The sequence below is a fragment of the Solanum pennellii genome, chromosome 5, assembly GCF_001406875.1.
Source record: "Solanum pennellii chromosome 5, SPENNV200".
Classification (NCBI taxonomy): domain Eukaryota; kingdom Viridiplantae; phylum Streptophyta; class Magnoliopsida; order Solanales; family Solanaceae; genus Solanum; species Solanum pennellii.
Window position 1 is genome coordinate 25,388,072 of NC_028641.1, and position 27,495 is coordinate 25,415,566.

At 34.8% G+C, this 27,495-nt stretch overlaps 1 protein-coding gene across 2 annotated transcripts in view; it reads right to left on the reverse strand.

Annotated features, from left to right (window-relative positions):
* Window positions 1-8,208, reverse strand: part of LOC107020524 (microtubule-associated protein 70-1-like) — a 9,070-nt gene extending 862 nt beyond the window's left edge. Inside the window, exons 1-11 of one of the 2 annotated variants that reach the window (XM_015220927.2) lie at window positions 7,643-8,208; window positions 7,477-7,562; window positions 6,446-6,511; window positions 6,187-6,357; window positions 5,921-6,091; window positions 5,472-5,627; window positions 5,227-5,373; window positions 5,027-5,098; window positions 4,412-4,942; window positions 4,141-4,328; window positions 175-855 (exon numbers count right to left, since the gene is read on the reverse strand). In XM_015220927.2, the coding sequence (XP_015076413.1) occupies window positions 819-855; window positions 4,141-4,328; window positions 4,412-4,942; window positions 5,027-5,098; window positions 5,227-5,373; window positions 5,472-5,627; window positions 5,921-6,091; window positions 6,187-6,357; window positions 6,446-6,511; window positions 7,477-7,562; window positions 7,643-7,886 (1,869 nt within the window). In that variant the 5' untranslated portion in view covers window positions 7,887-8,208 and the 3' untranslated portion in view covers window positions 175-818. Of the gene's footprint in view, window positions 1-174; window positions 856-4,140; window positions 4,329-4,411; window positions 4,943-5,026; window positions 5,099-5,226; window positions 5,374-5,471; window positions 5,628-5,920; window positions 6,092-6,186; window positions 6,358-6,445; window positions 6,512-7,476; window positions 7,563-7,642 lie in introns of those variants that run through there. The other variant, XM_027917129.1, reaches the window with a different exon arrangement.
* Between the last annotated feature and the right edge of the window lie 19,287 nt (window positions 8,209-27,495).

Genomic DNA, 27,495 nt, shown 5'->3' on the forward strand with positions numbered 1-27,495 from the left:
GGGGGTGGGGGGGTGGGGGTTATTCGGCGTGTATAAAGTGTGACAAATGCCTTGGCAGAGCTTGTAACCGCTGCAGGTTATTCTGCGGTTCCCAAAAGAAGTTCCAGATATTAAAAAAAAAAAAAGAGCATCTAATTATGCTGGGAATACACCATAAAGAGAAAACGACAATGATTATTCAAAGTAGGGGTTCTGCTAAATGCAATTCAGTTTCAAAAGCTTGTACATAGCTCAGAAGATGGCCAAATCATTTGTAATGGCCTGAAAACTCATACGACGACATGTTTTGAACTGAGGGAAATAGAAAGCTAAAAAAAACAAAACATGCGGCGAAAAAATTCTCATACTTATCTCATTGCAACAATATTAACAAACCTGAACCAATAACACATCACACTAGAGCTGCAGATTACAAATATAGACTACAAATGACATGAAAACGGAATAGACCAAGTAAATGCCAACAAGCTACTCTATACAACCACAAAACCAACTGTCACACAAATTGTTCTCTGCCAAAAGGTTAGCTCAACTCTGACATCTTGAGTTTCTTTTCCTGCTTATCTGTAAGCAGAGAGGGACCGGACCACAGTCTTCTAAGTCAGAAGCACACCAAGATTCACTGCCTATCTCCATGTTTAAGGATATCGCTTTCTTGCTCCAACCAGAGCAGAAACATCATAGTCATTGGCATGCTTGTTACAGTTTTACAATCAACCATCACGGGGGTAAAAATAGGGGATTTCTAAGGCACACAAGGAGCTCCTGAGGTTTACGCGGAGTTGCTTCTTAAGACAGTTATAGGTTTCCCTTGTGTTTTATTGTGTGCGTGTTAACCCACTTCGTGCTACACTCCTGCAGATAATAAGATTCTTTCAAGTTAAGAGAAAATTTCAACTTATGCAGTATTATCTTCGACAAATGAAGATGTGCATGTCACAATTTCAACTTATGTAGTATCATCTTCCAAAGATGAATGACTGTAGTTAAAGAAAATTCAATTTGTTAGCAGCTTAACCAAACCAAAATCTTCTGTGGCAAAGGAAAACATAGTCAGCTGTGTGCTACTCAGAAACCACGCCATTTTCTTATATTTTAGCTAGCTGAACAGCAAGAACAGTACCATAGCTGTGATGTATCAGAATTTCCTTCTTGGATAAACTACATAACCATTGAACTCCCAGCTGAATTAATCTTTAGCAACAGAATACTCTGGAAAAAATTAGAACTTCCACCTGAGTTTTAACATTAGCAGCCGAAATCCTCTGAAAGATCATTTTCAAGGCATGAGAGCTAATGTTTAGAGCTTTTCTCAGGCACAAAACTTGTGTAAGGAAAGCAAAATCTAGCACATAACTTGTTGTCCCTCTTTAGAAGCAGCCTTCTTAAGCTGCTGATGAAGCTACACATGAGACAGTGTCTCAAACCATAATTCCAAAGTATTGGCCACGGGTTAAAGTCTTTAGGTAGAATTTAGGCAAATGACTTGTAGGGTCATCTTTTCAACTAACATATTAAGCTTCGGGTTGTTGCTCAGGAGCACTACAAGTTTGTGACAAAGGTATTCATATGGAGATCTACTCTGATACCTACTCTACCATCTACTATTAGGTCAGAGCAGTAGCATGCTGAACTCCTCACTATCCTAACTCCTAGGTTTTGTGCTCCCACCCCGCCTTCATTTTTCTTTTAAAATCCACTCAGAAGCATAGCAACACCCAAACATAGAAGAGAGCCTATGTAGGTGACAATTTAGCTCTGAATAAATAATTGGTGTATGAACCACGTTGTAAAGAGGTCCATGGTACATTGACAAGGTAGTTACATGAAATGACTACTGTCAACCTAACAAAAAAGAAAGGAACCTCAGAAACAGGGAGGATTCTCTTACTCTTCTTTGATTAAAATGCTTTCAAGTAAGTGCAGATTCCAAGAAAACAGAGGTTGTAAGGCATCCCGCACAACATACTTACCACAGAGATGATGACCCAAACACCTTTGGTAAATTTATTCAGGTCGACGGCACACATCACTCGTCTTCTCTTCTTTCTTTTTTTTTTGAAAAAGGGTCCTATTTGCCCCTCTACACATACAAACAAGTTATATTTACCCCTAGTTATATTCTTTGTATATGTTTACCATAATTAAAATTTTACTCTTTAACAAATATTCTACCCAATCCATTTTTATAAATTAAACCCAACCCACTCAATAGATCAACTTCTATTCCCTTTTCCCAGAAAACATGATAAAGAGAGAGAAAACGCTATACAGAGACAGAAAACATTTGGTCATCAGGCCACACCCGTATATCAGTTTGTACAGCTTTTCAAATCAAAACTGTAAGTTGTCGGATTTTTGAGGACTTCTGATGCTTTTGGGTATTAATTACTAGAGTAAATGTTTATTATAGTTATGAATGGAAAGCAAAAGTTGGTAAAAAATAGATTTTTGAAGATTGTTCTTGTATTATAGTACTATGTTATTGTTCGTTTTTGTGAAGTACTGTGAATGGGAAGATTGAGGGTGTTAATTATTTTCCTCTAGTGATTGTTATAGTTGTAGCTCTAAGAGAAGAATCAATGCAATATAGAAGATCAAGAACAAAACTGGATGAATTCATACCACTGAAGTAGAGTTCTCATGAAGATACTAAAGCTGAAATCACTAAAGATAGATTTAGTAGTGAAAAGATGAGTTGGATTAGCTCTAGAACAGTGCACGACCTTACATTTTCTTTCTGCATCCATTTTTTAACAGAAAAAGTCACGAGGGGGTAGGCAGGTTTAATTTTAAAAATTGAAGTAAGTAGAATATTTATAGATGCCATGTAAGCACCACGTAGGATAATAATAGTAACCGTCCAAGGGCAAATATGTGCCCAAAGTGATGGTAACATTGGTAATGGTAACCTATTTTTGAGAGTTGAGGAGCAAATATGACCCTTCTCCGGGGTTTTTTTTTTTTGAGAAAGGTAACAGTCATGAGTGATCACTCTCGTTTCTCAAAAAACAAACAAGGTAACGAACTCACAATCCTACATACACTTGAAAATGTCTACCAGAACACTTAACAAACTCAGAACCCTAGCATACACTTCAAACTGTCGACAGAACACTATGGAATTGTTACGTCCATATGTATCCCAAATGAAAATAGCAATATCTCATCTCTATCAAGGCTTAGCAAAGAATCATGTCAGTAACCTTTATGGACATTGACCAGCTACACAACATACACAAATGTATATTGATTTGTTAAAGATATATCTTTCAGTTTAAGATAACACATTTGAACATTGTCAAGTTATTACAACAAAGGGCTGTGGGAACTCTGCAACAAATATGTTAAAAACACATCCACTTTCCAGTTTCCATCACTTAATAAGCTGTAAACATGGTGAAAACCTATGTTGTTCGGACTCTTCAGAAATGTCAATGGGTGCGTGTCGGATTCGCCACAAGTAGTGTATTTTTGGACAATCCGACACGGGTGCGGCATCAAAAGTGAAGAGTCCGCGCAACTAAGGTGAAAACAACCAGGAAAGCTAGAGAGTGGACATACTCTGGAGGTTAAATGCATACAAGTGCATAACTTGTCCCATCATCTTAAAGCATATAAGAAGGGCTAAAAGAATATTCCTTAATTCTTTTCTGGAATCAACTAGTATTTGTTAATACTCGCTCCGTTTAAAGTTGTGTGGCACAGTTTGCCCGGGAATGGAGTTTAATAAAGAAAAGACTTTTGAAACTTGTGGTCTTAAACATGACATAACATTTGTGTGGCTATGGCACTTAGAGACTTGCGGTATTAAACGCACCACAACATTTGTGTGGCTATAAAAGCTTGACATTAAGGGTAAAATGGGATATTCAAGTTAAAATTATTTCCAAATTTATAAAGTTATTTAATGGAACGGACTAAAGTGTGGAATGGAGGGAGTAGGTCACAACATTAGATCACAAAATGACATTTAGACATAGCAAGACGAGTTACCCAGGCATAGGTAGAAGATATATTGCAAGTATGCCAGAAGGAATATTAATTTCTCTCTCCCTGGATCCAACAAGAATAACTTGTATGTCATTGTGCATAATTGAATAAAGTGAGGATTGTTTGATAATCATATTGAAGACATACCTTCCAGGTAGCAGCTGAGAACTGTTCACTGGACCCTTAGAATTTCCCAATCTTTTTGCCCTATTTTCTTGTTCTTTCTCAACACGCATAGCAGCCACCTCTTTCTCCATGGCAGCAACCTCCCTTCTCATCTTTTTGGCCTCAACTTCCATGGCTTTTGTTAAAGTCTCTACTTTCTTAGCTAACATCTGATCCCAAGAATGCAATCAAAATTAGCACAAACATCTGAGTAAAGAAAACATAACTTTGCTTAGCAAGAAACCAGTCTAACCTCAATTGCATCGTCCTTGTCTTTAAGACTTTGATCCTTTTCATGGCCAGCTTTCCGCAAAGCAACTACCTCTTTTTGAAGTAAGTCATATAGTAGTCCAGGCACAGTATCTTCTGTTTCGGTTACTGGTAGGTCGGTACGTTTTTCATCTTGATTTGATTTCCAAGAAGTACTTTCAGTCTCATTATCCTTAGCTCCATCAACAGACTTGCTGCTATTGAAATTTGGACCTGTTACATTCAGAAGTTTTTTACCCCTGTCCAATGATCTTGAGCCACCATCAAATGACTTTGAGGTCCCTTTCGCATGCTTCAAAATAGTACTGGACCCAGAAGATCTCAACTGAAATGATGGTGATCTCTTTGGTAAGAAGCCATTAGAGGTCAATTTAGAGATACTTTCAGCTCCACCAAGTGACTGCCGACGTGAAGGACCATTGCTTGAACTTCTGCCATCAGTTGTATTGCGAGAGCTAGCGCTTGATGGTCTCAATGTCTCTTCCAAGACCTTGAGCCTCAATAGATATTTGTCCTGTGCAAATGATAGAAGTTAAAACTTGTGAAAATAATATCAACAACCATTTTCGAGTGCCCTTTCTATTGGACAAAATATTACTTTCAACAGAGCTTCTGACTTTGCAGTTCGTTCAGTGATTGCGAGCTTGTCACGTAGTTGTTGCATCTCACCCTGCAGTACAAGATTTAGGCTTAGATGAGAAATATGAGCTCGTTAAACCACATGCGCATAATGCAGTAAGTTCTATTAGGGCAGGATCTCTGTATCTTATAGAGGGCAAGCCATGGAAACTACCATACCTGCAAAATCCTCCTCTCTTCAAGCCACTGTTTCACAGGCATTACTTTATCATTTGCATCTTTCCATTCATTAGCAACCACAGTTGCTACCCTATTAGCTGTTACCTTGGCACGTGCTAGCTCGCGGTCAAGTGTTTTTCTTTCTTCCTGGAAGAATAGATTAGCATATGTATCATAACATTTAGTATTCTCGACATATTAATTATCAAATATATTTAATAAAAAATCTTTCTCGGATAGATTACATTCATTTCTTGAACTTTCCGTTGGTAATCCCGGACAGCATTAGCAGCTGCACCACCAGCCAGAACAGCCTCCTCAAGCTCGCGCACACTTTGGGTAAGTTTTTCAACCTCTGCAACCTTTTGGCGATGCATTCTGTCTAGAATTTTATTTTCTTCCTGATGTATGTTTATGAAACAGAATAAGTGGAAATAGAATGCATGTTATGCATCTAAACACTAAACACTAGGCTGACATTAGTTCCAATATGCGTGACAACATTTCATGGAATTCTTCCAATTTTTTAAAAGATAAAATAAAAAACAAATATTTCATGTCTGGGCAAAGAGAATTTTCCCAAAAACAAGAACAAATATTTCATGAATACATTGAAACGTTTTCTTATAACAAATACCACCTAAATGATCCAATATCTTAAGCAGCAGAACCAATAGTTGGATCATCAACATACCTGGCATATTTCTATCTGTTTCATCAGCTCTTGATTCTTATTCTGAAGGTCATCCACCATAGACGCCTTTGCTAATGCTGACTGCACAGTTCTTTCGGCATCAAGTAAAGCTGCCTCTTTTGACTTGGTAAGACGGTCCAATGCCTTATTATCATCTTGTAGTTTCGCAGTCTGGAAAAAAATAGAGCAAAGTGTAAGTAAGAAAGTGTCCTCATATGTAGACTGAGCTTTAACATCATTTACAGACATGAAATGCAGGCAGACACCTCATGACGAGCAAGTTTGAGTTCAGCCTCCAAAGGTGCAAGGATGGCCTCAATTGGCGGCATATCATCATCCTTTTGAGCAGCATGGACCCTTCGAAGAGTGGCTTCCGCTGCAAATTGAGCTGCCATGGATGCTTTCTTCTCATCATTGATTTTCTTGATTTCAAGATTCTGTAAAGCAAGAAAAGTATTGTAAGTTATAAAATAGTTTACTGAAAAAAAATAAAGTACCTATAATAAGAAGATTCTGAATTAGTACCTTGCTTTCTAGAAGTGATTCTGTCAACTTGAGCTTCTCATCAACCCTTGTCAACTCATCAGTGAGCTGAATTACAGGTTGTAGGACAAGGAAAAATACCATATGAGCATTTTTTTAAAGACTATGAGTAGCTTATATTTCACTACAGCAGAAAAAATCAGATGTAGCCAAATAAAACCAACAAGCAGACATTTTATGCAAAAATGCTGTTGCCAAAACTATAACATAAATTAAACCATAATCTAGATATCCCTAGCTTCAACAAATAGATAGCACATTCTCAAGTTTTACAGTTTATGCGTGAGAGCATGAGCCACGACCTTCTCATTATCAGAGATGTTCCCAACCCCTATCCCTCTACCTCACCCCCCAGAAAGTAAACATTAGCCAAAGCACATTTCCATGCAGCTTCCTAGAAATTTTGGAGATTTCACAAGAGCTCACCTTCTTCTTCTATAAATCTCTTGGATATTGCATCAAATTTTCAAATCTTCACATGACACATATTTAACTTTCCAGGTCAAATAAAGCATCTTTAAAATATCATTAATATATTCAAGAGATTAAAACAGAACTAATCATGATTCCCGATTCTTCAAATAGAAACAAACAACAAAAAATAGTAGTAAATCCAGTTAAATGACTGCAAATCACATTCAAACACGATTAAATTTGTACGAGTAAAGTACCTGCTGGTTTTAAGGGTCCAAACACATGCAATAGAATGTGACAATTGAAATCCTACAATTTCACTTTTCACACTTCTGGAACAAAATAGATACAATAAAATCCTACATTTCCTTGCATAAAAAACACCCTATATTTTCACTTTAAAACCAATGCATTACCCCCTTGGTTATTTGCATTCAGTTAATACTTTGAGAAGGGGAAAAAAATCACCTTTTGAAATTGAGTTTACTAGCAGTCAACAATGGTAAAACAGTGTCGTGGTTGTATTCCAGAAAGATATACTATATCATAATTCATAAAATAAGATTTCTCATTGTATATTCAAATATTGAATACTATACCTCTTCAACAGCCTTTTCTCGTAGGCGTTCTGACAACCGTAATGCCTTGATCTCCGCTTGAGCTTCCGAGAGTTCCCGGTCCTTATCTGAAAGAAAACGACCCGGTATCATTCACTACAAGGAAACGAGAACCAAATCGGAGTTGGATCCAGCTGACATTACAAACCTCTGACTTCATTCTCCAGTCGATTTAGCTCCAACTTCACCGGATCCGACCCGTGAAGCAGGTTCATGAACTCGTCGGCGTCGAGACTGGGCCTCACCACCGACATCCTTCTCCGGTAAGTACCCTTTCCTCCTCCAGACACTGTCGGTGTAAGAGCAACTTCATTCGTCGCCGTTCTCGCATTGACGGTGTTCTCGCCGGAAGTCATCTCCGGCGTCTCCATCACACTTCCATCCTCCGCCATTTCGATCTGTGTAATTTTATCCTATCTCACATCAAATTCAAAACATATGATACTAAAGTGACTGAAGAAGTATATATTTATTTATTTATTTATTTATTTGAAGATAAACTCATGTGCTACTAGCCGAGTGACTGTAGAGTTGAGAAAGCTTCTTCCCTCTCTCTCTCTCAACCCTAAAATCAAACTGATGTATTATGAAAATTGAAATGCTTTATGGTTTCTTCTCTTTTTACAATATTGTACACTTCTGCTCTATCTCATGTGTCATTGAGTTGAGAGAGAGAAGAAGAAGACTCTTTTTGTGACTATTCTGTTTTTTTACCTCTTTACCATATTTGAATATACTAATTACTAAATTTATCAAAAACCATTTTATACTTTGTTTTTATTTAATGCACATTTAAAATTTATGATTAATCTCCCAAAACTTGATAAGTTAATACTCTTTCATGTGATGTGCATTATTTGGTTTAAATCGGAGAATCAAATCAAATCTTAAGTTGGATTGGTTTGTTTTGTTTTTATATTTAGTTTTGAATTAATAATTTACTTGATTTGAGATAAATTTGTATATATTTCATTCAGTTATCTTCTATAACTACTACACTTGATTTGAAATATATTTCTAAATTTTCATAGATTAATAAAGTCATATTTTATTCATATTATAGTTATTTTATTTATCTTATTTTCCTTTTTATTTGTGAGTGTTTGAAACTTCTTCTCTTCTTTTTTTTTCTAAATTTTAGGTGGCAGTTTGGGCCATTTTATTTAATGTTAATCAATCAACATATTAGTCTAGCCAATCGGCCCAAAAAATTAACAAAAAAAAAATCTAAAAACAACGAGTCCAATCCACATCAAACCCTCTATAGATAATAAGAAGAGTAATCTAATAACATCCGCCTCTTTGTCATTTTCCTTTTTCAATATTGGCTTCAAGATGTTTCCTTACGACAGTCTTTAGAGCCTCACACTTCGCTGCCTCTTTTTGTGAATCTATTTCTTTTTTTACCTCTTTTTCTCCGTCTTTTACACCTCATAGAAAGGCATTCACTACTGAGAGGTAATCGATCTTCCTTTCTTTTCCTTGTTTTCTTGTTCTTTCCTTGTCATTTGACCTTCCTCTATCGTTGATGTTGACACCAAATTTTGGTCTGATAGTTTTAAAATTAATACATTTTGAGTATTTTATTTTAACAAATTCAAAATACATGTTTTTGTTATTTTAATGAAGTTTGTTGATAATCATCATTTTTCTCAAAGTATTGTGATTCTTGTTGATTGTTATGTTTATATTATTTTGTCACAGTCAGACGTTCAAATATTTGTTTATTTCTTATAAAATCATTGTTTATATTAAATTAAATTTTTTACATGTAATTGATTACATTCATTACATTTTCTCATATTCATTTTTTCTCTTTATGTTGTTAATATTCATTTTGATATTTTACACAGTATAAAAATTCATTCAAATTTGAATACAATTTACATACACAGATATTTTATCAATTGACAACTTTTGAATCACAATTTCAAGCCCATAATTTAGGCCCATTTTTAATAATTCCCTGTATATAGAACATTTAGCTAATTAGGTTAAGGTGGTGGAAAAATGTTAGGGGTATTTTCAAATTTTTAGGAGTTAAAGAAATTCTTTTATTATTTATTATTTTTCAGGTGACTTGTCATCGGAGTTTCGCCGGAATCCGGCGAGTCCACCACCAAAACCCCATTTATTTTTCTCCACTATTTCCGACAAAAGCATCATTTCATCATTTCCAGCCACCACAACCTTCCTGATTACTCCTTTGCTCGAGTTCCACCGTTAATGCTGAATTCTGAGCTCCAATGCGCATCTATTCAAAGTAACCACCGGCTCCAACCTCAAATAAATCACCAGTTATACCAAACAGCCCCAAAACCTGCTTCAATCAGCCAGCAAAAAACTCCATTAAACCACCATTTTCCCTTACTAGACCACTACCCAAAAGCCCCTTTGTTTCTCCCAATTTTTCCGACAAAACCACCGGATCCCAACCCTTTCCTCCTTCTCGTTCACATCACCAGTTACTCCGGCGAGGAGTTCATATCTCCGACAAACAAAGCAAAAAATAAAGCTCTGCCAGTCCCCTATCCCTTTCACATATTTTTATTTTTTTCTTGTTTTATAGGTGTTTGGTTCAAAGCCAGTAAACTCCGGCGAAGCTCTGACCTCCCAAGTGAACTGAAACAGCAATCTCGAGACCACCAAGCTCCTGCGAGCAGAGTACATAACCAGAGAACAAAAGAACCATAGTAAGCTTTGTTTCTCTAACTTTAGTTTCAATATTATTGTTTTGTTTATATTGATGTTTTAATTATCTATTTATTTTTTGTATTAATATATTTTGGATTGTGTTTGTTCATTTTCTATTGCATTTTTAATTACTTCTTTCGCATTAATTAATTTGAATAGATATTAACAATGCTCATCATTTTTATTTATTATCTTTTTTTTTACTCGGTTAGACATGTTTTTTTTTCCTCTAATTTAAGTTATTTATGTGTTTAATTTTTCAGTAACTTTGTTTTCTGTGTGTTAGTGAAATGGATTTGTTGGTAACATTATAGTTGATGTTTGTGTTTAAGTTTTCATTTACTTTGTGTCATTTTGTGTTAGTTGGATTAATTTTGCTTAGTTATTCTCTAATATTTTATTTGTTTTGTCTTTTCTGTTGAATTGATACTACATATTTTATTACATATTGCAATTATTAGCATTTTGAAATGATTGAATAGTTAGTCTAATTTCTTTCGATTGATTTTAGTTGGTTATTATTTTGTATTGATTTATTGTTTACTGATTTAGAATATTATGTTGCTAGTTTTTTTTTATTCTTTTTGTTATAGTTGAATTGATAAAATGGCCAATGATAAAATTTCTCCGTCGGTTTTGGAGGCCTCCCCAATATTAAAAGACGGAAATTTTTAATTAAGTTCATATAACTTGTTTGTTAAATTGTTAAAATGGTCGATGAAGAAATTATCGTCGATTTCCAAGGCCTCCCATGTTTATAAGACGGATTTTTATTTTAAAATAGTTATTTGATTTATTCAATTTTAATCATATTTATTCTTTACTAACACTTTTATTAAGTGTGTTTACAGGTACCCAAGACTTGCTTCCTTGAAGCTATTCGAAGAGCTCGACTTATATTTTTATTCATTATTTTTTATATATCGATGTTACACAAATCTTAGGTCGATAATTATTATTTTATTTTATTGCGTATATTGCATGTTTATTATATTTATACATTATTTTGTTCTCCTCAATTTGAAAAAAATGAACTCGGTCGGAACCAAAGTCGTGGATTTCGAAGGGTGCCTAACCCCTTCCCTTCGGAATAACTTGAACCCCTTACCTAGAATCAAATTGGTTTCGTAGACATTTCTTTCAGGTTAATTAATTAATCGATTTTCTAGTTTTCCTAAAAAATTAGGTGGCGACTCTCTTTAATCCTTTTAAACTCATTTTACCACTTTTTATCCCGTTTTACCCGTTTTAAAAATTCTTTTAACTAATTCTTTTTTTAATTGAGTCGCCGCGACGTTGTTCCCATTCAAAGGATGTCAACAGAATGGCGACTCTGCTGGGGAAATTAGAGGTTCTAACTATTATGGGTTTATCTTTTCGAATTGAGGATACTATTCTTTTATTGTGTTATTCATTATATCTTGTATTTTTTGGTAATCATTTGCATATTATACTCATTATTCATTCATTATTTATTGTATATTGTCATTGCATTAATGACATTTTTCAACACATATGTATAGTATATTAAAGAACGATTTTGCGGAACCGCAGACCGGACTTTTCTATACTCAATCATTTTTTCAGAATGATCGATAATTTATTGGTTCGTCATGCATCCAATGGTTGTCGTGAGTTCTAGCCTAAGTGGTCCGCTTGGGTCCCTAATCATTCAAAACCACTCTTGGTCAGCTATTTTTTGAACATTCATAATCTCAGTCCATTCTCTGTCTGAGTCACAATCTATTGGAACTATGTTTGACCTGATTCCTGCTTCAACGGGATACGTAGGCGCCATTAAGGCTCGGTCATCTTCCCCATAAATTTTTCAAATTTTAACAACAGAAACTGGGGCAAAATTTTTGTGGAAGTCTCCAAAATTTTATAATGGAGATAGTTGTTACAAGATTAAATACCGGAGGTTTGTCGAAGCTGAAACAGGGGCAAAATTTTTTTAGGAATGCCCTCAAAATTTTCACCAAGATTGTACACAGACTCCAGAATTTATGAAGCTTCATTCCAAAAGTGTTTGTACATTCTACATTAATTTTCTGTACATGATGTCATATTTACTGTATATTTTTTATTTTTATTTATCTTATATACCACTAAAAATATTGTTTTGAGCTGTGTTGCCCGCATTCCAATATGACTCATTCATTTTTCACTTTTGTTATTTTTATTTAATTGTTAGAAAATACTTTTTTTTGTTAAATTTATGTGGTCCGCCCTTCAATGTAACTCACTGATTTATTCGTCCTTGTAAAATTTTCTTTAAATAGTAAATAAAAAAATATTTTGTTCAATTCGGGTTGCCCGCCTTTCAATGTGGCTCATTGGTTTTTATTCTCATTATTTTTCCTTTCAAAAAGTAATTTGTTGTTTATGAATTTTATGTCATATTTGAAAGAACTACGCAAATCTGATTCTCATCAAAGAGATACGTAGGCAGCCCTTATTGGGTTCGATATTCTTTGTTCGAAAGATTTTTTTTTATTCTTTTAATGTTTATATTTTCGAGATTATTTTTAACTGGGTTGGTACCAATACAGTTCAAGTGTGCATGTGAAAAATAATTTGTATAATAAAGAAGATTGACTTCTTGTTAAACCATGGATTCTTTTGGAACCTTTCATTCATACCTTGTTACACTTGCAAATGTTGTCTTATATAAATTCAAGATTAGAACAAAATCAGATTCATTGTTTCATGTGCATTGTGTGGTGAGTTTTGAATCAAATTCAATTATTTTGCATTGTTGATCTAGAACTTGGCCTAAATGTTATTGAGGCGAAATTCTGAGTAATGTTTGATTTGAAAAATGATTGTCTTCTTTGATCCGTTTGAGCCTTTCAAAGCCTACCAAACGATGTTAATCCTTAGATGTCCCCACTTTGAGCCTTAAGACTTTTCTTTGGACAACCACATCTTAGCCTATACCTTTTCTGAGTGATTTTACGCACTATCTCTCTTTTGACCAGACTTTCTTGAGCGCACTGAAGACATGCAAGTTATAAGAGAAGATACAAAGTTCAAAATTTGTCAAAGACAAAAGTTATCAAAGTTCCTGAATGTCAAGAAAACAAAAATGACTTCAGAAGAAAAAAAAAGGGTTCAAAATTCCCCACCAATTTAAGAAAGCAAAATTTAAAAAACACTCCAAACAAAAAAGGAGAAAATTCAAAAGGGGGGGGGGGGGAACTCAAACAAACAAAATTTCAAAGAAGTCAAAAGTGAAAAAGGAAGGGACAACAAAGAGAATCAAACGCTAAAAGCGTAATAAATGTTGAAAGCATCTATTTAGTGCAATGCTGAACAAGGAATTAGTCACTTTAATCCCAAATGACTATCCTACCCGTTCCTAAGCCAACATTACAAGCTATTAACAAGCCCTACATGATTTTAATTCAAATGTTCCACATTAGTGGAGATTTACATGAAGGTCAAGCCTATGGATCACAATAGCATGCATTGAAAATTTTTTCCGAGTGTGAGTGTGCTTTTCCAGATGTTTCCAAATCAAAACACTTTAAATGTTCGCAAATTGAAAGTTTCTTTCTTGTGAAGGCACTTGAAACATGATGTTAGGTCTAGTTCTAAGCTTTTGTTTATAGCAAGATGGACAACTCTTGTTGTTGCTTAAGTACATTTGAGGTACCACTTGAATCCATAGGAATTACCTCGATGTCAATTTCAGTTGAAAGAGAAAAATTGTGAGAAATTTTTGTACAATACTATTGTTGGCGCTAACCAAGTTAAAATATGTTTCATTGTTCATAAAATAAAAAATGGGTTGAAACCCACTTTACAATATTTGTCCAAACCAACTTTGTGGACCGTTTCATTGTTGATATTTGTCCATACCAATGTTGTGGACCGTTTCAAAGTTTAAATTGCATTTTTGGTAGTATACCCTTCAAAATGACATCTTTTTATTTTTCGATAGTCACACCCTTCAAAATGACATCTTTTAAATTTGGGTCGTGACACCTTTCAAACTGACATCATTTTAAATTTATGCCTAATATTCGTCCAAATAACTTTGTGGACCATTTCAAAGTTTAAATTGCATTTTTGGGTAGTCATACCCTTCAAAATGACATCTTTTTATTTTTGGGTCGTTATATCCTTCAAAATGACATCTTTTTTATTTTGGATCATCATATCCTTCAAAATGATATTTTTTATAATTTCTGGAGCGTCATACTCTTCAAAATGACATTTTCTTAAATTTGGATAGTCATACCTTTTGACATGACATCTTTTTTTAAATTTAGGTCGTCATACCTTTCAAAATAATATTTTCTCAAAATTGATTTGTTATCTCAAATAAAATGATTTAGATTGGTTTGTCATGCCGTTCAATATGACACTTTTATTTTGTTTTCTATTTTAAATTAATTTTTTTTATTAAGTTCAAATTGCCCCATCACTTAATTACCTTGTCCATATTAGGTCATGGTTGCATATTTTATGTTGCTTTTATATTATATTTGCTAATTACATTGTTATTGCAGATTTTGTGATACACCATTCATATTAAGTTCAAGATTGGGTTGTCATCAAGCACGTTAAGTTCAAGATTGGGTTGTCATCTCCCTTCAAATGACATATTAAGTTCAAGTTGGGTCGTCCGCCTTTCAAAGAGACAGGATTGGGTTGTCATCTCCCTTCAAATGACATGTTATGTTCAAGTTGGGTCATCTGCCTTTCAAAGAGACAAGATTGGGTTGTCATCTCCCTTCAAATGGCATGTTCAAGTTGGGTCGTCCGCCTTTCAAAGAGACAGGATTGGGTTGTCATCTCCCTTCACATGACATGTTAAGTTCAAGTTGGGTCGTCCGTCTTTCAAAGAGACACGATGGGTTGCCACCTCCATTCAAGTGACATGTTAAGTTCAAGTTGGGTCGTCCGTCTTTCAAAGAGACACGATGGGTTGCCACCTCCATTCAAGTGACATGTTAAGTTCAAGTTGGGTCGTCCGTCTTTCAAAGAGACACGATGGGTTGCCACCTCCATTCAAGTGACATGTTAAGTTCAAGTTGGGTCGTCCGTCTTTCAAAGAGACACGATGGGTTGCCACCTCCATTCAAGTGACATGTTAAGTTCAAGTTGGGTCGTCCGTCTTTCAAAGAGACACGATGGGTTGCCACCTCCATTCAAGTGACATGTTAAGTTCAAGTTGGGTCGTCCGTCTTTCAAAGAGACACGATGGGTTGCCACCTCCATTCAAGTGACATGTTAAGTTCAAGTTGGGTCGTCCGTCTTTCAAAGAGACACGATGGGTTGCCACCTCCATTCAAGTGACATGTTAAGTTCAAGTTGGGTCGTCCGTCTTTCAAAGAGACACGATGGGTTGCCACCTCCATTCAAGTGACATGTTAAGTTCAAGTTGGGTCGTCCGTCTTTCAAAGAGACACGATGGGTTGCCACCTCCATTCAAGTGACATGTTAAGTTCAAGTTGGGTCGTCCGTCTTTCAAAGAGACACGATGGGTTGCCACCTCCATTCAAGTGACATGTTAAGTTCAAGTTGGGTCGTCCGTCTTTCAAAGAGACACGATGGGTTGCCACCTCCATTCAAGTGACATGTTAAGTTCAAGTTGGGTCGTCCGTCTTTCAAAGAGACACGATGGGTTGCCACCTCCATTCAAGTGACATGTTAAGTTCAAGTTGGGTCGTCCGTCTTTCAAAGAGACACGATGGGTTGCCACCTCCATTCAAGTGACATGTTAAGTTCAAGTTGGGTCGTCCGTCTTTCAAAGAGACACGATGGGTTGCCACCTCCATTCAAGTGACATGTTAAGTTCAAGTTGGGTCGTCCGTCTTTCAAAGAGACACGATGGGTTGCCACCTCCATTCAAGTGACATGTTAAGTTCAAGTTGGGTCGTCCGTCTTTCAAAGAGACACGATGGGTTGCCACCTCCATTCAAGTGACATGTTAAGTTCAAGTTGGGTCGTCCGTCTTTCAAAGAGACACGATGGGTTGCCACCTCCATTCAAGTGACATGTTAAGTTCAAGTTGGGTCGTCCGTCTTTCAAAGAGACACGATGGGTTGCCACCTCCATTCAAGTGACATGTTAAGTTCAAGTTGGGTCGTCCGTCTTTCAAAGAGACACGATGGGTTGCCACCTCCATTCAAGTGACATGTTAAGTTCAAGTTGGGTCGTCCGTCTTTCAAAGAGACACGATGGGTTGCCACCTCCATTCAAGTGACATGTTAAGTTCAAGTTGGGTCGTCCGTCTTTCAAAGAGACACGATGGGTTGCCACCTCCATTCAAGTGACATGTTAAGTTCAAGTTGGGTCGTCCGTCTTTCAAAGAGACACGATGGGTTGCCACCTCCATTCAAGTGACATGTTAAGTTCAAGTTGGGTCGTCCGTCTTTCAAAGAGACACGATGGGTTGCCACCTCCATTCAAGTGACATGTTAAGTTCAAGTTGGGTCGTCCGTCTTTCAAAGAGACACGATGGGTTGCCACCTCCATTCAAGTGACATGTTAAGTTCAAGTTGGGTCGTCCGTCTTTCAAAGAGACACGATGGGTTGCCACCTCCATTCAAGTGACATGTTAAGTTCAAGTTGGGTCGTCCGTCTTTCAAAGAGACACGATGGGTTGCCACCTCCATTCAAGTGACATGTTAAGTTCAAGTTGGGTCGTCCGTCTTTCAAAGAGACACGATGGGTTGCCACCTCCATTCAAGTGACATGTTAAGTTCAAGTTGGGTCGTCCGCCTTTCAAAGAGACAAGATTGGGTTGTCATCTCCCTTCAAATGACATGTTAAGTTCAAGTTGGGTCGTCCGCCTTTCAAAGAGACATGATTGAGTTGTCATCTCCCTTCAAATGGCATGTTAAGTTCAAGTTGGGTCGTCCGTCTTTCAAAGAGACACGATGGGTTGCCACCTCCATTCAAGTGACATGTTAAGTTCAAGTTGGGTCATTCGCCTTTCGACAAGACACGTTGGGTTGTCACCTCGTTCAAAGTGCATGTAATGTTCAAATTGGATCGTCCGCCTCTCAAAGAGACACGATGGGTTGTCACCTCCATTCAAGTGACACGTTAAGTTCAAGTTGGACCGTCCGCCTTTCAACAAGACACGTTGAGTTGTTACCTTGTTTAAAGTGACATGTTATGTTCAAATTGGGTCGTCCTCCTTTCAAAGAGACTCGCTGGGTTGTCATCTCATTCAAAGTGACATGTTATCCACATCATTCTCCTTTCAAAAAGGTACACCACCTTCATTGTTCAATTTTGCAAGTAACATCAAAGGTATGTGAATTTTCTCAGTTACAATCAATCTCCGTCTTTTGTTTATTATTTTCAGCCAAGTCGACAGATGTGAAGTCTTGCTCAAAAGCTCTACTAACGTCTTAATTGTTTTGTTCAATGTTTATCAAATCAAATTTGGGTTCGTCAACTTTGTTTGACCAGGATCTCTTTCATCGATCCTAATCAAACAAAGGGGCAAGTTGTTGACACCAAATTCTGGTCTGATAGTTTTAAAATTAATACATTTTGAGTATTTTATTTTAACAAATTCAAAATACATGTTTTTGTTATTTTAATGAAGTTTGTTGATAATCATCATTTTTCTCAAAGTATTGTGATTATTGTTGATTGTTATGTTTATATTATTTTGTCACAGTCAGACGTTCAAATATTTGTTTATTTCTTATAAAATCATTGTTTATATTAAATTAAATTTTTTACATGTAATTGACTACGTTCATTACATTTTTTCATATTCATTTTTTCTCTGTTATATTGTTAATATTCATTTTGATATTTTACGCAGTCTAAAAATTCATTCAAATTTGAATACAATTTACATACACAGATATTTTATCAATCGACAACTTTTGAATCACAATTTCAAGCCCATAATTTAGGCCCATTTTTAATAATTCCCTATATATAGAACATTTAGCTAATTAGGTTAAGGTGGTGGAAAAATGTTAGGGATATTTTTAAATTTTTAGGAGTTAAGGAAATTCTTTTATTATTTATTATTTTTCAGGTGACTTGTCATCGGAGTTTCGCCGGAATCCGGCGAGTCCACCACCAAAACCCCATTTATTTTTCTCCACTATTTCCAACAAAAGCATCATTACATCATTTCCAGCCACCACAACCTTCCTGATTACTCCTTTGCTCGAGTTCCACCGTTAATGCTGAATTCTGAGCTCCAATGCGCATCTATTCAGAGTAACCACCGGCTCCAACCTCAAATAAATCACCAGTTATACCAAACAGCCCCAAAACCTGCTTCAATCAGCCACCAAAAAACTCCATCAAACCACCATTTTCCCTTACTAGACCACTACCCAAAAACCCCTTTGTGTCTCCCTATTTTTCTGAAAAAACCACCGGATCCCAACCCTTTCCTCCTTCTCGTTCACATCATCAGTTACTCCGGCGAGGAGTTCATATCTTTGACAACCAAAGCAAAAAATAAAGCTCTGCCAGTCCCCTATCCCTTTCACATATTTTTATTTTTTTTCTTGTTTTACAGGTGTTTGGCTCAAAGCCAGTAAACTCCGGCGAAGCTCTGACCTCCCAAGTGAACTGAAACAGCAATCTCGAGACCACCAAGCTCCTGCGAGCAGAGTACATAACTAGAGAACAAAAGAACCATAGCAAGCTTTGTTTCTCTAACTTTAGTTTCAATATTATTGTTTTGTTTATATTGATTTTTTAATTATCTGTTTATTTTTTGTATTAATATATTTTGGATTGTGTTTATTCATTTTCTATTGCATTTTTAATTACTTCTTCCTCATTAATTAATTTGAATAGATATTAACAATGCTCATCATTTTTATTTATTATCTTTTTTACTCGGTTAGACATGTTTTTTTTCTCTAATTTAAGTTATTTATGTGTTTAATTTTTCAGTAACTTTGTTTTCTGTGTGTTAGTGATATGGATTTGTTGGTAACATTATAGTTGATGTTTGTGTTTAAGTTTTCATTTACTTTGTGTCATTTTGTGTTAGTTGAATTAATTTTGCTTAGTTATTCTCTAATATTTTATTTGTTTTTGTCTTTTCTGTTGAATTGATACTACATATTTTATTACATATTGCAATTATTAGCATTTTGAAATGATTGAATAGTTAGTCTAATTTCTTTCGATTGATTTTAGTTGGTTATTATTTTGTATTGATTTATTGTTTACTGATTTAGAATATTATGTTGCTAGTTTTTTTTTTATTCTTTTTGTTATAGTTGAATTGATAAAATGGCCAATGATAAAATTTCTCCGTCGGTTTTGGAGGCCTCCCCAATATTAAAAGACGGAAATTTTTAATTAAGTTCATATAACTTGTTTGTTAAATTATTAAAATGGCTGATGAAGAAATTATCGTCGATTTCCAAGTCCTCCCATGTTTATAAGACGGATTTTTATTTTAAAATAGTTATTTGATTTATTCAATTTTAATCATATTTATTCTTTACTAACACTTTTATTAAGTGTGTTTACAGGTACCCAAGACTTGCTTTCTTGAAGCTATTCGAAGAGCCCGACTTATATTTTTATTCATTATTTTTTATATATCGACGTTACACAAATCTTAGGTCGATAATTATTATTTTATTTTATTGCGTATATTGCATGTTTATTATATTTATACATTATTTTGTTCTCCTCAATTTGAAAAAAATGAACTCGGTCGGAACCAAAGTTGTGGATTTCGAAGGGTGCCTAACCCCTTCCCTTCGGAATAACTTGAACCCCTTACCTAGAATCAAATTGGTTTCGTAGACATTTCTTTCAGGTTATTTAATTAATCGGTTTCCTAGTTTTCCCAAAAAATTGGGTGGCGACTCTCTTTAATCCTTTTAAACTCATTTTACCACTTTTTAACCCCTTTTACCCGTTTTAAAAATTCTTTTAACTAATTCTTTTTTTAATTGAGTCGCCGCGACGTTGCTCTCATTCAAAGGATGTCAACAGTTGATTAGGAGGTAATGTATTGTCCACCAATCTTTCACTTCACAAAGGTAGCAATTTGGAGTTCTTAATACGAATACATAATCGTCTTTCTCCTATTTGCTTATGCTTCTTACTCCATTTATATCTGACCCTCTTTTGTACTATGTGAGCTGATTTTGTGTTTTATTCCCAATTTTGCTTGAATTTTGTGTTGACCTTCATGCTTGAATATTAAAGATGATGTTGTACGTCTGAGTTTGATGAAAGTTTTTGTGTGCTAATATAGATTAAAAAAAATTGTTAATGAAATTGTAATGACCCCATTCTAAGGGCATGCTCGTGTGTATGTGAGTGCGAGCGCACGCGTGCGTGCGTGTGTTGTATGTGTGTGCGCGTGCGTGCGTGCGTGTGTTCTAAATTCTTGCATGTATGATTAATAGCTAGATTTGCTTTAGTTATTTAAGAAGTTGACAAAAATAGTGCATAAATACTCTCAAATTATGACTGAAATCTCATTGACACACCTTAAATTAATTGGAATCCAATTGCCCCCGAATTCATTTTCTAGTATTTTCAAGCACCTTCTATGATGACATGTCATCTTCAAAGATGTAAGTTTATTGTATCTGTGTACATTTGCAAATACTTTTTTAAATTTTTTACAAATTAATTTAACTTTTTTTAAAAAAATAATATTTTTAATTTTCTTTAGATTATCTTATTTTCTTTATCTTTTATTTAAAGTAAGTTAATACACATAAAAAAATTTTTAAAACTTTTCTTTGTATTCAAGTTTTTCTTTAGTATTTTTTTATATTATCATCCTTCATTATTTTTTCTCTTTTATTTTTCTATTGATATGATTTAATCTTTTATTTTCATTGTCTTCCTTTTTAATTTGATTTCAAATTTAATTCCAAATACTTTATATTTAACATAAGTTAATTTCGAACTGATATTATATTAAAATAAGTGAAGAAAATCAAGTTAAACACAAAAACTAAAATGTTAAAACTAAAGAATACTTTATAAATATTTTTTGAAAAAAAATACACATAATTCTTTTGAAATAATTTAAAGTGAAAATATAAGAAATTAATGTAAGTAAAAATAACTCAAAAAGTTTTAGGTGAGAAAGGAATTTAAAATAAATAATTTACATAGAATAAATGAAAATAATTCAATACATATATAATTAAGTTTTAATATCATTAATTTTGTGTATGAACTAGTTATAAATTTACCAATTAAAAAAGGACATGTGCCTATTTTTTTCACTCATCACTTGCCTTCAGGAGAATGTACACATTATCTATGACACACCAACTTTTAGGGTATATTTGTTTCATTTTAAAGTAATAAATAGGGGGTTAATAGAATCCTACTAATGTTAAGGTCTATCGTTGAGATTTCCATCACAATTCTAAGGATACTTAAGCATTATCCTATTTATTAATTTAGATAAAAGATTAAATTTATTGAAAAGTAATAATTTATATGCATTAATAGTAAAATAAAATTAAAGGAAAACAAATTATCATAACATTTTGATAATTTGGACCCAATAAGGAACCACAGAGAAGTTGATTTTGGCAGCGTTGTTGCACAAGAGGATCAAGAGACACAATATCACTTGATGACTTAGTTGCATCAAGATTTGACCAAACATATTTTTCATTATTTGTTGCTCTCTTAGAAATAGACTTTTCATAAATTGACAATATCTTTTCAAAGATTTTTTTATGATAAATTGAGATTCATAAAATACAGGAAAATATTACAAAGGTCATGCAATTTCACGATCGCAATAATTAAATTGCATGATCGTTGTATTTCCCCCCCCCCCCTCTATTATGTGACTCTCGATTTATTATTAAGAAAATCATTGAAAGACTGTCGTCAAGTCATGAAAAGACTTTTTCCCATAGCACAACTAATAGTGGAAAATATGTTGGCTCAACTTTTGATGCAACTAAGTTATCAAGTGCTATTGTGTTTGTTGATCCTCTTGTGCAACAACAATGCCAAAATCCACTTCTCTTTGGTTCCTAATTGTCTCCAAATTATCAAAATGCTATGCTAATTTTCCCATCCTTTTATTTTACCATTAATGCATATAAATTAATACTTTTCAAATAGTTTACTACTTGTTTGAATTAATAAATAGGGATTGTAATGACCTCTAGGTCAATTCTGTGTTTATGCATCATGTTCATCGTTTAGAGCTTTCTTGTAGCGACCCCAAGTCATTTCTGACTTGTTGAGATTGATAATTCGGTCATTTAGTCGTCCGTTTAGTTTTTGTGTGAGTTTTAGCATTTTGGAGATTCTAAACCTAGAACAATCATTTCCTAACATAAGTTCAAGAAGATGGCCTCTAAATCCAATTCCGTCATTATATCTGCTCAGGTTGGGTCATTTTAGGTTAGTAGCATAGTTGACATGATTCTTGAGACTTCGAGTGTGAGTTTGTGCGATAAGATGTTTTAACTTTCAAGTTAGAGCCTAAGTTTGACTTCAGTCAATATTCTGGCTAAAGAGCTCGGATGAGACTTCTGTCATTGTGGTTAGCTTAGAATTGTTGATTTTGGTCTAGAACGACCCTTCGTTTAGATCCCGAGTCTTCTGGGCTAATTTTGAGCCCATCTATGAATTTTGGCTTAAAATGGAACTTGGGTGTGGAAACCAAATTTCATCGAAACGATCTCGAATGGAAGTTTTGATGTTTTTATTGAGTCCGGAATGCTGAAGATGATAGGGTAGCATATTTTATTTGTGCACACGAGGTTCCATGAATCTTGGGCACCCCATCAGAGTTTTGTTGCCACAGTACATCAGCTGATAGCTGATGCAGTGCAGGGCCTGCCCCGCGTTCACGCGCCTAATGTTGCGTTTGTTGACAACTAGCACCCTGACAAGCGCGTTTGCACCTTGGAGCCACATTTGCGGGTGGTAGTTAACCTGGTCTGTGTGTTTATGCCAGGCTGCCATATTCACATGTAGCAGTTGGTCCAGCTAGGCGCATTCATGCAATCCCTCTTCATTTGTGAGGGCTAACCAAAGTTTATTTGGTGATTTGAAGTCCTATGTGTTTGTTGGAAGTGTGGCTACGTAGTGGAGTGACTGGGTTTTGTTGAGGAACCTCAGTTTGAGGTAATTTGTTGTTGAAAGTGCTTCCCATCCTTGTTCGAGCTTATTTTGGGAATTCTTTACTTGTTGTTGTGTTGGCTGTTTGAGGCCTCAAATTGTGTTCAATTTTTGAGCACTAGTTTGAGGCATAGTTTATGGCCTCTTGAGGAGTCTTCCATGTATTTTGGTGTGGTCCCAAAATTCACTTTTGACTCTTAAATTTGTCATAACCATTTTATGTTGTTTTAGTGTCTAAATTATCCACTAACATTCTGATCCCATTCTTTTTAGCATCGCAGCGTTCAGAAAGGAAAAATCTCCGACCTTGTAATTTGGAGCACTTGTGATCGGACTACTGGTAGGCTACGACTTTCTTTCTAATTTAATTGTGCATGAATGTGTCATGATGATTAGTGTGAATTCGGGGCGGGTATCTACTTATTCTTGCTTTCCTTCCTGAAGACCATGTTTTAGGATTTACTGCCATTGTTTCGAGGGTAATACAATATTAGGTAGGGTTGTATGTGTGTTGTAGCATGCTATATGATTTACTTGTGTTATTACTTATTATGTGAAACATGTCCCACCTTAGCTACTGATAGACTAGTGATGCCTTAGACCTATGAGCCTTGTAGCTTTATATGTCTCCAACGTTTTTTTGGATGGGTCAGGTCCTTGTAGACTAGAATAGTAGACTTGGGTCTGATAGTATTCGCCTTAGTTTAAGTGTTTATGTAGCTTGTTATCCCTTTCTGTCTTCGTTCCCTATTTCTGTGACTCCGATGCATTACAGAAGGTTGTGTGCTTTCTCGGGATCGAAAAACCTTTGGTCTGGAGCCTTTTGTGATATCTTTGGGAGTGGATGATCCATGGTGGCTTGGAGCCTACCTGAGATCCTTTTTCAGAATCGACATGCCCCTGAGTCATTCTTGCTAGTTGGGTGTCTTACTCCCTTGGGAGTGGACTGGCTAGCTGGGCGACCTTGATATCTGAGATTTTCTATAGTGTCGACACACACCTAAGTCACTCTTACTATCTAGGTGGCTTACGCTCCTAGGAGTGGACTTTCTGGTTGGTCGCATGGTTTGATTGTCACTCTCGCTAGCTAGGTTGGGAGTTGAATGGTTCTTAGTTTCATGGTTGTTTGGCTGGGAGTCCGGCTGATGTTCTTAGATTCAGATTTGAGTTACTCTTCATTCTTGTAGTCTTAGCCATTCTGTGTACCTCTCTAGGCTTATTGAGTTCCACTTAGGTTTAATTGAGTTGTACTTAGATTTACTTTCAGTATGCTCGTGTTCTTCCTTTTCATATCCGCTCTGACCTCTATTTGTGTCTAATTGTTTTTGAATGATTTACCTTTCTTGCTTAGTCAGCCTATGATGCCTACTGAGTACCTTTGATTTGGCACTTATGCTACACCTTGATCATTCGTAATGAAGGACCTAGTACCCGCTACGAGCAGTGATCGTTTGTGTCATCTTTTGCAACTTGTGGATATCTGAGACGAATGTGAGCATTTGGCGTCCTAGATCATTGTGTCTCCTTCTGTATATGTGTTTGTTAGTCTTTTGCCTTTGAGACGACTTGTTATGGTCCATTTTTGAGACTTGTATTCGTTCATACTAGATAACTTTGTGCTTCTGACTTCCAAGTTCTGGAAGGGTTCCATTGTATATAGTTTTTGGTTTGCTTCTGTATCTGTTTTTTCTATTGTTGGGGTTATTTTCTATTTAATTCTACCCTTGCTCATCGCTTGTCATTCTAGGTATGGGTCGACTTACCTACTAGTGGGTTATAGTAGGTGACATCATGACTCAGGAAGTCGGGTCATGACAGGGATAGAGCATAAGCACCCCTGAATTATGACCAAAATTTCAGCGACACATCTTAACATAATTAGGATCCTATTACCCCTCCACCCAAATAAAAAAAATCATTCTTCCATATTTTTGTTCATTTCTTTTGTTGACATGATCCCGTAAACAAGATAAGTTAATTGTGTTTGTACAGACACCTACCACATGTGTAAATGTTATTTTTTTTAATTTAACACACGTAATTTCTTTTTTAAAAATATTGTCTTGTATTTAAACTTTTTTAAATGTTTTTTTTACCTTCATTCACTGTTTTTTCTCTTTTATTTTCATTTGATTTCAATTACCTTTTTTGTTTTCTTTGTCTTTTCTTTTGATTTGACTTCAAATTTAATTCTAAATGTCCTATATTTAAAATAAGTTAGTTTTGAGTGGATATCAAAATAAGTGAAGAAAATCAAATAAAACAAAAAATAAATTATCACTTTAAAATTAAAGATAATTTTTTTTTAAATAATAGACATAATTATTTTAAGCTAATTAAAAGTAAAAAGATAAAAGCTAATTAAAAGTAAAAAGATAAGATACTTAATACAATTTCTTTGTTGAAGAAACTAAGGTGCCTAAAACTAGCAAGACGGTTGTCCATATTAAGTAGATTTCTATATGTAATTTGAACATAAATGACCAGCTACTGGTCAGAACTCAGAAACAATGTATCAAAACTAAGTTGGCAGCTAGCTCTATCACCAGACTAATCATTTATGTATAAATATCCTATTTACACACACAAAAAAGCACTATTTACGTTTATCTTATTTTTTGATTTGTTTCGGTAATTGTACATTGGGATTTTCAGTTATTGTTATTGGGTTATTTTGTTAGTGAATTCTTATTGGTTTTATTAAAAAAAATATCAAGTTATTGGGTTGATATTGATTTTCTAATATTAAGTTATTGGGTGAATCGATAAACCCATTAATATAGTAGTAATTTACTACTTTGCCCCTATATAAATATTGAATATTAATATGAACACCTTATTGATTACTACTTTTGCCATTTAGCCTTCAATACACATTATTGTCATAGGTCTTTTATTTTTGTTACACTAGTATAATTCTTTATTATTATTTCTATTTTATAGAATTCTGTAAAGTTACAGTATTGTCTTGTCGTGCCAAATTGTTGGAAAGTCCTACAATTTTAAAATGAACATTTTCTTTTTGGTTAAACTGAAAACTTAAAATCGAACTGTTAAGGACCAAAATTTGATAGATCAAAAATCGATAAACAATATCTTACTGGTTGGATTATTGATTTGACGTATTTAAAAATTAAAAGATGATAAACTGACCCAATAATACGTAAAACCAAACTGAACTGATCGATGCACACCCTTATTTAAATTATGAAAACTCAGGATAAATCTAACAACTACTTTATTTGAAAGTCACTTTTGCAAGAGAAACAACTTTCTTGATTTCTTTATTTGAAAGTGATTAACGTAGTTAACCACATTCTTAAGACAACAAAGTATCATTATAATAATTACATATTATAGATTTTAAATTGAAAGCGGTTAACGGAATATAATCATCCATTTAAATTGAAATATATTTATAAAAAGAGTTTTATTCAGGTCAATTCAATATTCTCTTATATAATAAGAGACAGTTTAAGTAACTCAACAATTTAGGAGGTCAACATGCCCGCCTAACAACTTGGAGGGTAACTTGATATTTTTTATTAACATGAAATGACATTATTGGTCAGCAGAAATTCTATTTTTGTACGGTAGTATATTTTTGTTGAATGTTATGACTAAATTGCTCATCATATCTCAAATAGTTTTTGCGATCACATTCTTTTTTTTTTTACCTTTTTTTCCTTTCACTAACATATGGTACTCTAAGAATTTTCTTGAAAAAGGAAATTATGTTTTTATTGGACGGTTATATAAAAAAATTTATTATAAATTATAATAATTACTTTTAAAATTATATCAATGCTACATAATTTAGGTTAAAGGGAATAACTGTAACGACCTGTTTAGTCGTTTTGAGTAGTAGAGTTTATTCTGGCAATAACTGTCTGGATCGACGGATCCCACGACGGACCATCATGGGAACGACGGACCGTCGAGGGGGTCTCGTTCCAAAACACTTAGATTCTGAAAATTTGGGTACTGAGATCGACTCTCTGAACTTCACGACGAAATGGCAGGACGGACCGTTGAGGGCTCGACGGACCGTCACAAATCCTTCCACAGAATTAACTCTCTGAACTTTGTGACGGACCTGCAGGACGGACCGTCACAGTCGTGACGGACCGTCACAGTCTCCGTAAACCCACTCGGCTCGGAATTCTGCTAAAGTTTTTAAAGGGGCGTTTTGGACTTTTCATGCTTATAATTATAAAGTTA